The 12,712-nt window shown below is 37.4% G+C and overlaps 1 protein-coding gene across 2 annotated transcripts in view; it reads right to left on the bottom strand.

Annotated features, from left to right (window-relative positions):
* The window catches only part of PRKDC (protein kinase, DNA-activated, catalytic subunit), a gene marked incomplete at both ends in the record, with an annotated part of 233,410 nt that overhangs the window by 143,284 nt on the left and 77,414 nt on the right, over nt 1-12,712 (bottom strand). For both annotated transcript variants that reach the window (XM_084229434.1, XM_084229435.1), the window contains 3 exons: nt 9,581-9,748; nt 10,745-10,849; nt 11,559-11,744. In XM_084229434.1, the coding sequence (XP_084085560.1) occupies nt 9,581-9,748; nt 10,745-10,849; nt 11,559-11,744 (459 nt within the window). The remainder of the gene's footprint in view (nt 1-9,580; nt 9,749-10,744; nt 10,850-11,558; nt 11,745-12,712) is intronic.

The raw sequence follows: 12,712 nt of genomic DNA, 5'->3' as shown, positions 1-12,712 counted from the left end.
TAGACCTCACAGGCTTAACAAACATATATAGGACACTGTATCCAAAAAAACCAGAGAACTCATTTTTCTCAAGTGCACACAGATCATTCTCCAGCATTGGTAACATACTGGAATATAAGCAAACATCAACAGATACACTAAGATTGCAATCATACCACCTATCTTCTCTGATCATAACGCCATCGAACTAGAAATAAACCATGAGAGGAAGGCAAGGAACCCCCCTACATCATGAAGATTGAAACCCACACTGTTGGAAGACTACAAGATAAATGAGGAGCTCAAAGAAGAAATAAAAGTAACTTGAGATGAATGATAATGAAGACACAAATCTCCAGAACATACGGGACACAGTAAAAGGAGTTATAAGAAAAAAATACTGAAAAACACAGACTCACATCAAGAAACAAGAAAGAACTCAAAGGAAAAACCTTACTTCCCACCTTAAACAACTGGAAAATATATAAGGAAATATAGGCGAAACACTACATGACATGCACCACAAAGACATCTTTATAGACACATCACCCAAAGCAGTGATAGTGAGGCAAAGATCATATATGACAAGCCAACAGCCAGTATTATTCTCAATGGTGAAAAGCTGAAAACAATTCCATTAAGATCTGGAACAAGACAAGGATGTCCACTCTCACCACTGCTTTTCAATATAATACTGGAAGTCCTAGCCAGAGCAATAAGACAAGAGAAAGACACACAAGAAATCCAAATAGGAAAAGAAGAAGTCAAACTATCACTATTTGCAGATAATATGATAATATACACAGAGAACACAAAAACTCCACAGAAAAACTAATTCAACTCATCAATCAGTTCAGCAAAGTGGCAGGATACAAAATCAACATGCAAAAGTCAGTAGCCTTCCTATAAACAAACAATAAATCTGAAGAAGAAGAAATTAAAAAAAAATCCCTTTTATTATTGAAACAAAAAAATGAAATATTTGGGAATAAATCTAACAAAGGAGGTAAAGGACCTATACAAAGAAAACTACAAAACACTGTTAAAAGAAATAGAAGAAGACACAAAGAAATGGAAAGACATCCCTTGCTCATGGATTGGAAGAATAAACATTATTAAAATGGCCATCCTACCAAAAGCAATATACAGATTCAATGCTATTCCAATCAAAATCTCTATGTCATTCTTCAAAGAAATAGAACAATTATTGATGAAATTCATATGGAATCACAAAAAACCCCGAATAGCCAAAGCTCTCCTGAAAAAAAAAGAAGGGAATGGAGGCATCACACTCCCAGACTTCAAACTCTACTACAAAGCCATAATCATCAAAACTACATGGTATTGGAACAAGAACAAACACACAGACCAATGGAATCGAATAGAAAATCCAGAAATAAACCCACAGATTTATGGTCAACTAATCTTTGACAAAGGAGCAAAGAATATGCATTGGAGCAACGGAAGTTTGTTCAATAAAAGGTGCTGGGAAAACTGAGTTGCTACGTGCAAAAGAATGAAGCTTGACCACTACCTCACACCATACACAAAAATCAACTCAAAATGGATTAAAGAACTAGATATAAGACCTGAAACCATAAAATACATAGAAGGAAATATAGGCGAAACACTACGTGATATTCACATCAAAGACATCTTTACAGACACATCACCCAAAGCAGTGATAGTGAAGGCAAAGATAAAAAGCTGGGACTATATCAAATTAAAGAGCTTCTGCACAGCAAAAGAGACAATAACAAAAACAAAGAGAAACCCCACCAACTGGGAGAACATTTTTGCACACAACACTAATGATAAAGGACTGATCACAAAAATCTGCAAAGAGCTGATGAGACTCAACAACAACAAAGAAAATAACCCAGTCAAAAAATGGGCAGAAGAGCTAAAAAGAAACTTCTCTGAAGAGGAAATGCAAATGGCCAACAGGCAAATGAAAAAATGTTCAACATCACTTGTAATCAGGGAAATGCAAATTAAAACTACCATGAGATACCATCTTACACCAGTGAGAATGGCACATATTAAAAAAACTAGCAACAACAAATGTTGGCGAGGGTGTGGAGAAAAAGGAACTCTCCTGCACTGCTGGTGGGAGTGCAAACTGATCCAACCACTATGGGGACCTGTGTGGAGATTTCTGGACCTACTAAACATAGAGCTTCCATATGATCCAGCAATTCCACTCCTAGGTATTTACCCAAAGGACACAGAAACATCAATTCCAAAGAACACCTGCACTCCTATGTTTATAGCAGCACTGTTTACAATAGCTAAGCTTTGGGAACAGCCCAAATGCCCAAAAATAGATGACTGGATCAAGAAGATGTGGTATATATACACCATGGAATATTACTCAGCATTCAAAAGAGATAAACACATGGAATTTGCAGCAACATGGATGACGCTGGAAGGGATCATGCGCAGCGAAATAAACCAGAAAGAAAAAGAAAAATACCAGATGGTCTCACTCATCGCAGGAATCTAGAAAACTTAAATAAGGGACCAGGAAAATGAATAACTATAAGAAAGTAAAAATCAAAATCAACAAAAAACTATGAACCAGAGACTTTTTGGGGGTGGGGTGGCGGGAGGGAGGGACTGGGGTCAAAATGGGGGGGTTGCAATTGTATGGGGAATATAAAAATAAAATTTATTATTATTAAAAAAAAAAGAGATAGTGAAGGCAAAGATAAACCGCTGGGACTACCTCAAATTAAAGAGCTTCTGCACAGCAAAAGAGACAATAACCAAAACAAAAAGAAACCCCATTGACCCGGTGAAAATTTTTGCACCCAACACTAATGATAAAGGACTGATCACAAAAATCTACAAAGAACTGATGAGACACAACAAAAACAAAATAATCCAGTCAAAAAATGGGCAGAAGAGCTAAAAAGAAACTTCTCCAAAGAGGAAATGCAAATGGCCAACAGGCATATGAAAAAATGTTCAACATCACTTGTAATCAGGGAAATGCAAATCAAAACTACAATAGATGCCATCTTACACCAGTGAGAATGGCACATATTAAAAAAACGAGCAACAACAAATGTTGGCGAGGTGTGGAGAAAAAGGAACTCTTCTGCACTGCTGGTGGGAATGCAAACTGGTCTAACCACCGTGGAGAGCTGTGTGGAGATTTCTTGACCTACTAAACATAGAGCTTCCATATGACCCAGCAATTCCACTCCTAGGTATTTACCCCAATGACAAAGAAACATTAATTCCAAAGGGCACCTGTACCCCTATATTTGTAGCAGCATGATTTACAATAGCTAAGCTATGGAAACAACCCAAATGCCCAAAAATAGATGACCGGATCAAGAAGATGTGGTACATATGCACTATGGAATATTACTCAGCAATCAAAAAAGATAAACACATGCAATTTGCAACAACATGGATGGAGCTGGAAGGGATCATGCTCAGCGAAATAAGTCAAAAAGAAAAAGAAAACTACCAGGTGGTCTCACTCATAGGAGGAATTTAGAAAACCTAAATAAGGGACAAGGAAAAAGAATAATTAATTCAAAGTGAAAATCGAAATCAACAAGCAACTATAAACCAGAGACACACTTCGGGCTGGGGGCAGGGAGAGGAAGGATTAGTGTCAAAATAACGGGGGTGCAATTGTATGGGGAATATAACCAAAATGAAAATGCATACATTGTGCAAAAATGAAAAATGATATAAGAATTATATAAAATAAAATATTAAAAAAAAAACAACTGGGGAAAAAACACCAAAAAAAACCCCAAAGCCAGTAGAAGACAGGAAATAATAAAAATCCAAGCAGGAATAAATGAAATTGAGGTTAAGAAAATGATCCAAAAGATCAATGAAACCAATAACTGGTTCTTTGAAAAAATAAAAAATATAGAAAAACCTATAGTGCTCACAAAGCAAAATGGGAAAAAGCACAAATAAAAAGGATAATAAATGAAAGAGGAAACATCACAAGAGACACAGCAGAAATCAAAATAATCAGAGACTACAATGAACAGTTATATGCAAACAAGTTCAACAATCTAGAAGAGATAGACAAATTCCTACAACTTTACAATCATCCAAAGCTAGATAAAGAAGAAAAAGAACACATAAACAGACCAATTACAAGCAGTGAAACTGAAACAGTAATCAAAACCCTCCCCAAAAACAAAAGCCCAGGACCAGATGGATTTACAAAGGAATTCTACCAAATGTTCAGAAATGAACTAGAGCCTATTTTACACAAACTCTTTCAAAAAATTGAGAAAGAATGGATAATACCAAACACATATTATGAAGCCAATATCACACTACTACCAAAACTGAACAAACATCACAAAAAAAGAAAACTACAGGCCAATCTCTCTAATGAACACTGATACAAAAATCCTCAATAGAATCCTAGTCAACAGAATCCACCACAACCAAACAGGATTTATTCCAGGGACACAAGGATGTTTCAACATCAAAAAAATCAATCAATATAATCAATGTATCAACAAAAAGAAAAATAAAAACCATATGAACATATCAAATGATGCTGAGAAAGCATTTGACAAAATTCAATATGCATTTATGATAAAGGTCCTTGAATTCTAGGGATATAGGAACATAACATAATAAATGCCATATATAACAAGCCCATTGCCAATATTATTCTCAATGGTGAAAAGCTGAAAGACTTTCAGCTTACGATCTTTAAAGTCTTTTCAGCTTAAGACTTTCACCTTAAGATCTGGAACAAGACACGGATGTCCACTCTAACCACTGTTTTTAATATAATACTGGAAGTACTAGCTAGAGCAATAAAACAAGAGAAAGATATACAAGGAATGCAAATAGGGAACGAAAAAGCAAAATTATCACTATTTGCAAATAATATGATAATATACATAGAGAACCCCAACAGCTCTACAGAAAAACTAATCAAAATAATCAACCAGTTTAGTAAAGTAGCAGGAAACAAAATCAACACTCAAAAATCAGTAGCTTCCCTATATGCAAGCAATCAATCTGAAGAAGAGGAAATCAAGAAAACTATCCCTTTTAAAACTGATACTACACTTGATCTTAGCCAAAAGGCCGAGAAGCGATACCCTTTTAAAATTGAAACAAAAAATCAAACACTTGGGCCTCCCAGGTGGCGCAGCAGTTGAGCGCTGGGTTGCCAAACTGCCCGCAGCCTCTGCAGCGCCTGTTCAATCCCCAGCCGCCGGGTGAGTGTCCCACATGGTGCCCAGACCTCTCCTGCCGCCCACTGCTCCCCTCAGCAGTGTACTTTGTCAGTCTGCCTGCTCTGCTCTCCTTTCTGACTCTGGTGAACTCTCTCACCCTCCCACGCTTCTGACTGTACCCAGTGCTTGTATAAATAAATAAATAAATCTTTTTTAAAAAAAAAAATCAAACACTTGGGTATAAACCTAACAAAAGAGGTAAAGGACCTATACAAAGAAAATTATAAAACATTGTTAAAAGAAATAAAAGAAGAAACAAAAAAATGGAAAGACAGACCCTGCTCATGGATTGGGAGAATTAACATTATCAAAATGGCCATCCTACCAATTTACAGATTTAACGCTATTCCAGTAAAAATTCTGATGATATTCAGAAACTCATACAGAGCCACAAAAAACCTCGAATAGCCAGAGCTCTCCTGACTAAAAAGGGAGGGAATGAAGGTATCATACTTCTAGATTTAAACTACACTACAAAGCCATAATAATCAAAACTGTTGGTACTGGAACAAGAACAGACACACAGACCAATGGCATTGAATACAAAACCCAGAAATAAACCCACAGATTTATGGACAACTAATCTTCGACAAAGGAGCAAAGAATATGCAGTGGAACAAGGATAGTTTTTTCAATAAATAGTGCTGGGAAAACTGGGCAGCTACATGCAAAAAAATGAAGCTTGACTACTACCTCACACCATGCACAAAAATCAATTTAAAATGGATTAAAAAACTAGATATAAGACCTGAAACCATAAAATATATATAGAAAAAATAGGTGAAACACTGCATGACATACACCTCAGTAACATCTTTTTTTTTTTTTTTTAAGATTTATTTATTTATTTATACAAGAACCAGGGTACAGGCCAGATGAACGGGAGGGTGAGTGGATTCGCCAGAGACAAAGCAGGGAACAGAACAGGCAGACTGACAAAATACACTGCTGAGGGGAGCAGCAAGCGAGACAGGAGAGGTCTGCTGCGCCATGTGGGACCCTTGCTGGCCGGCCAGGATTGAACCAGCGCTGCAGAGGCTGCAGACAGCTTCACAGTGCTGTGCTCAACCACCTGCAACACCAGGGGAGGTCCTCATTAACATCTTTAAAGCCACATCACCCAAAGCAAAGAGTGAAGTAATGGAGAAACAGCTGGGACCACATCAAATTAATGAGCTTCTGTACAGCAAAAGACACATTAACCAAAACAAAAAGACACCCCACTTACTGGGAGGAAAGTTTTGCACACAATACTAATGATAAGGAACAGATTACAAAGATGTATAAAGAGCTGATGAAACTCAACATAAAGTAAATAATCTAGTCAAAAAATTGGCAGAAGAGCTAAAAAGACACTTCTCCAAAGAGGAAATGCAAATGGCCACTGGCATATGAAAAAATGTTCAACATCACTTGTAATCAGGGAAATGCAAATCAAAACCACAATGAGTTACCATCTCACACCAGTGAGGATGGCACATATTGAAAAACTAGCAAATGGCCTCCCCAATGACGCAGTGGGCTAAGCACAGCGCTGTGAAGCTGTCCACAGCCTCTGCAGCACGGGTTCAATTCCCGGCCGGCCAGGGAGATACCCACATGGTGCAAAGCACCTCCCCGTCTCACCCACTGCTCCCCTCAGCAGTGTTTTCAGTCCATCTGCCTTTTCTGCTCCCTGCTCTGTGCCTGATGAAGTCTCTCACACTCCCGTGCTTCTGGCCTGTACCCTAGTTCTTGTATAAATGAATAAATCTTTAATAAAATAATAAAATTTAATTAATAAAATTTAAAAAATAGCAACAAAATCAAAACCACATTGACATACCACCTTACACCAGTAAGAAATATTGAAAAAACTAGCAACAGGGCCTCCCCTGGTGGTGCAGGCAGTTGAGCACCGCGTTGTGGCGCTGTCCACAGCCTCTGCAGTGCAAGTTCGATCCCAGCTGGCTGGGAGCGTCCCACATGGCACGGCAAACCTCTTCTGCCGCGCCCGCTGCTCCCCTCAGCAGTGTATTTCGTCAGTCCTCCTGTTCTGTTCCCCGCTCTGTCTCTGGTGAATCCTCTAACCCTCCCGTACATCGGGCCTGTACCCCGGTTCTTGTATAAAAATAAATAAATAAATCTTAAAAAAAAAAAAAAAAAACTAGCAACATCAAATGTTGGCAAGGATGTGGTGAAAAAGAAACTCTCCTACGTTACTGGTGGGAGTGCAAACTAGTCCAACCACTATGGAAAGCTGTCTGGAGGTTCTTCAGTCTACTAAAAATGGAGCTACCATATGACCCAGAATTCCACCACTAGGGATCTACCCAAAGGACACAAAAACATTGATTCAAAAGAACACCTGTTCACCTATGTTATTGCGACACTATTTACAATAGGTAAAATCTGGAAACAACCCAAATGCCCAAAAATAGATGACTGGATCAAGAAGACGTGGTATATATACACAATGGAATATTATTCAGCAATCAAAAAGATAAAGTCATGCCATTCGCAGCAACATGGATGGAGCTAGAAGGACTTATGCTCAGTGAAATAAGTCAGAAGGAAAAAGAAAAATATCAGATGGTTTCACTTATAGCAGGAATATAGGGGAACCAAATAAGACATCAGTGCAAAAAAAAATAATAACAGTACAAAACACAACAAAGCAAAAATAGACAATTATAAATCAGAGCCATTCTGCAGGGGAGAAGAAGAGAGAGGGATCAGAGGGAAGTAGGGAGGAGTACAGGGGACTGAGGTGATGGTGCATGGGAGCATTGGTGAAGGAAATTCTATGGGGACTACACCTGAGGGGGTTGGGGTAGCAAATATTGTTTAAAATTGAACAATGGTGTAAAAATTTCAAAAAATTAATTAAAAACAAATTTTAAAAACTAGCAACAACAATTATTGGCAAGGATGTGGAGAAAAACTAATTCTCCTACATTGCTGGTGGGAGTGCAAACTGGTGCAACCACTATGGAAAGCTGTGTGGAGGTTCCTCAAAATACTAAAAATAGAGCCTAGGGCCTCCCCTGGTGGCGCAGGTGGTTAAGCGCCGCGCTGTGAAGCTGTCCTTATTTTTCTTTTAGGCCAACCCATACCCAACAGGAGGAAAATGAGACTTTCTTCTAAGGGAAATGTCATACTGTCAGAAGACTATGTGGGAGGAGAAATAATGGTACAGTCATTTTGGGGAAATATAATCTGCCACACCTATACCCTAACATTTATTACAATGCTTTAATCATCTTTTTTAACATTGCATTATTTTTTTTAAAGATTTATTTTTTATTTATACAAGAGCTGGGGTGCAGGCCAGAGCTGCAGGAGGGTGAGAGGATTCACCAGAGACAGAGCGGGGAGCAGAACAGCCAGAAGAAGCGAAATACACTGCTGAGGGGAGCAGCGGGCAAGACAGGAGAGGTATGCCGCGCCATCTGGGACTCTCCCTGGCCAGCCGGGAATTGAACCGGCGCTGTGGAGGCTGCTGCGGAGGCTGTGGACAGCTCCACAGTGCGGCGCTCAACCCGTTGCGCTACCAGGGAGTCCCTTCATCTGCATTATTTTTGAGTGTTCACACCATCAAGAGGGACAGACCACTACCAACCCTCCAATGGTCATGCTTTTATTTTTTTTTTTGTGTGTGTGGCTGAATCCCTGAGTTTTAGCTAAGAATATGGTTGTCCAAAATAAGAACATTCATAGTGTTGGTTCTAGATGTATGTGGAAAAAATGGGAGAGGAGCAAAACTGGTAAGTCTAAGTTTTGGGATTAAGTCCTCACAGGGAGTTTCCCTACTGCCGTTCTGTCCCTCTTGCTGGCTGGAAGGAAATACAACTGCAGTAGCTGCAGCAGTCATACAGGACATAAAAGAAGTTATTTTAGGAAGATGGCAAAAAGGTAACAAGATACTGGCTCCCTGTTGACTGCAGAGCTACATGGTTCAGCAATCTAGAATTGTACAGGAGAGATGTACCACCTCGTTTATGTCACTCTTATTTTCGGGTCCTTCAACGGCATATTAAATAAAACTGGTAGTGCTAATGATTAAATGTTTCTCAACCATTACTCAAATATATTTTAGAAACCATATACCATATTATAATATTTCATTTCTTAATTTTGGGGGGTATTATTTAAAATTTATATGTGTACTAAATATATCGCAATTTAAGAATAGGGGAAAAATGAATTCCAAAGGATTTAGATGTGCACATGCCTCCATACATACCCAGGTATCAAAATGAATTAAATGGAATTCTTAAGTTAGAACGTTTACCTCACTCTGAATAGTTTACCCCTTTTCATCAAAAGTTATAATGGAGACATAGTTTTAATTTTATTTGGTACTACTAAAAACTAACCTTTTTCATACAGTCCACATAATTATTGTACCGCAGAGTTCCAGGGGGAAATTCCTCAGACTTCATGGGGAAATTAGAAATGATGAGCTTCTCAAGAACATGCCTAAGCTCCTCCAAGCTGTCTCCAGTGAGATTAGTGAAGAATGGAAGAAGAATTACAGCCTGCCCCTACAAAGCAATGCAGACATATGGAATAAAATTAGTTGTGGATTTTAGAAGAGCAAAAGATTAAACAGAATCACTAATTTCTAAATATGAATGAATGCTGTACCTCAGCTTCTACTGTAGAGGTCAGTGGCCCAATTCAGGGCTACATACATGTAAAGAAATGAAACACTGTATAATGATTCTGTTTGTATTTTTTCCTTCTACAAATAAAGACTCTAGTAGAAATATATCAGATAAGTTTTGTGTAGAAAGAACAACTTGAATAACTAGTAGAGTAATTTACAAATATCCCTTACAGAACTAACCCATAGTGAGCTTGAAAGGAAGTCGGCATTATTTCCTACCTCTGTAGTCTGGAAAGTAAGTTCCCAGACTCCCTCACAGTGAGAAATTGAGAAATTTGATTAATCACATAGAGGAGAAAATTCCAAAGAAATATCCTCATTATCAAGTAAAAAGGTAGTTTTCATTAAGACCACATTTAGTAGAGTGTGAAATTTAATTATTATAGATTCTACCTATTTACATATTTATAATATTCATTAAGTTCTTGACCATAAAAATGAAAAAGGTATTTTATAGCATTAACAAAATAATGAATACTAGTCAAAATTACATCATTCATGAATACAGCAATTCTCAAAAACCCAACTTAAATCATGCATACACAAACATAACGATCAATTCTTCTTAAGTATTGTAATTTCATTGTCATATTTATCCTTTGGACCAATATACTGAAGTATGTGCAGATCAGATAACATGATACCTGAGGTATCTGTCAAGGTGATGAGTGGGAGTGACCACATAGTTGAAATAAACATGTTCATAAACTATGGCTTTTGATGCTGGGTGGCAGGTACATAGGAATTTATTGTGTTATTCTTTCTGCTTTTGAATATGTTTGAAATTTTTCATAGTAGAAAGAAATACATCACAAATATGCAAAAATATAAACCATGAAAATAATGGAAATTATAATCTTTAATCACTTACCTTTAAATGTAGACCCAAGTCTGAATCAGCAAGTAGACTAACAAATGTTGCAAACACTTCAGGGAATGTGCTATGATTTGTATTAAAAGATACAGATGAATCAATCTAAAGGAGGAAAAATAAAAACATGATATATTTCTTTCTATATCAGTTGTCTAATTTCCTTTAACACATTTTACAAATTTTTAAATTTCAGAAATAAACTAAAAGAATCTTCGTGGGTTTCAACAATATTTCAACAATACTTCTCCTGAGATACTATAAAACAGTCTGGTAAAATAATGCATGTAAAAGCATACTAAAAAGATAATGATATAGGGCCTCCCCAGTGGCGCAGCGGTTGAGCGCTGGGTTGCGAAGCTGCCCGCAGCCTCTGCAGCGCCGGTTCGATCCCCGGCCATTGGAGGAGGGTCCCACATGGCGCACAGACCTCTCCTGCCGCCCGCTGCTCCCCTCAGCAGTGTACTTCAGTCCTTCTGCCTGCTCTGCTCCCCGCTCTGGCTCTGGTGAATTCTCTCACCCTCCCGTGCTTCTGACTATACCCAGTGCTTGTATAAATAAATAAAAATTGAATGGTTAAATAAATAAATAAATAAATAAATAAATCTTAAAAAAAAAAAAAAAGATAATGATATAAAGTAAGGAAAAAGGGGAACAGTAGAAGATACAAAGATATCAGCAGTTATCTAATTAAAAGAACTCTTACTTATTAAACTAATGGCTTTTGAGGAAATCACCACCAAATTTCTAAAGACACAATTTACAAAGTGTAAAACAACCATCATGACTGCATTTTTAAAGTCACTCAAAATACCTGCAAGATTTTTGCCAGTAAGGTCACCACTGCTGTTTTACATTCAAGAGTAGAACCTTTGGCCCACCAAGAATCACACTTTCTCCAGTTTTGTAGAATTGCCGTTACAATTTTCAGTCCTTGGTGTTTCTGACTGCCTCGTTCCCTGAAGCTCTGATCTAATAGGCCATTCAAAACAGTGCTCACCTGAAACAAATATGTAGTTATTAAAGATCAATTTTCACATCAAGACTGATAGAAAAACAACAAAATTTAATTTCAATTCAAAGTTATTCTTGAAAAACAAAGATGCTATTACTTCTCTAATAGCTGTTTACAATTCCTCAAATTTGAGAAAGAGCAAATATGAGTACTTTAATATGAAGATTTTCCTATAAGATGCATAATGTGGTGTCATGTCATCATACTCAATCTACTATTTCTTATTTTCTTAGTTGTGGACATTCTAATGGGAAGAGTTTTCTCTGTCACCACTGTAAAAACATGTGAACATACACATTTGCACACACAGAGAGAAGCACACAAAGATCCCATATATACACACACATTTCCTGAATTACCACTTTTCCAATAGTGATAATCTAAATTTGGTTAAATAAACATACAATATTCTTTCATTATTGTAATGTAAACTTTTTTCAGAAGTGATCCAAAATATTCTTCCCATACTTTTCCTTTTTTGTTCAACATTTTGTTACCTATTAAGTTAATATAGGTCTGCTTTTTTCAATGTGTTTATGATTAATCATCATCAATCTCCCAAATTAATTACATCACTTCAAGATATCTAAAGATATGAGTAAATCTATCAGCTCCATCTTTGTGGTGACATAGCTCCTACTCTGTTCTTTTTGGGTCTCATTTCTGCACCTCCCGGATTAGGATCCACTTCTGTGTTGGGGCTGACTTCCAAGACGCAACATTTTACTCCTTCCTGGTTGATTTATTTCACTAACATGCTGAGTCCAGAAGCTTCCAAACAAGCGACCCACAGGAGATGAATTCATTTGAGACTTTGCACATCTGACATATCTAGGTTCTACCCTCAAACATAATTCTATTCTCACACATAATTGATAATATGGTTGAATTCATAGCTCCAGGTTGGAAATCTCCTTATTGACTTGTAAAGGAAATGTGACTCCCAGTTTTCC

This window comes from Talpa europaea (assembly GCF_964194135.1).
Source record: "Talpa europaea genome assembly, chromosome: 3".
Classification (NCBI taxonomy): Eukaryota; Metazoa; Chordata; class Mammalia; order Eulipotyphla; family Talpidae; genus Talpa; species Talpa europaea.
This window is presented reverse-complemented; position numbering and strand designations above follow the sequence as displayed.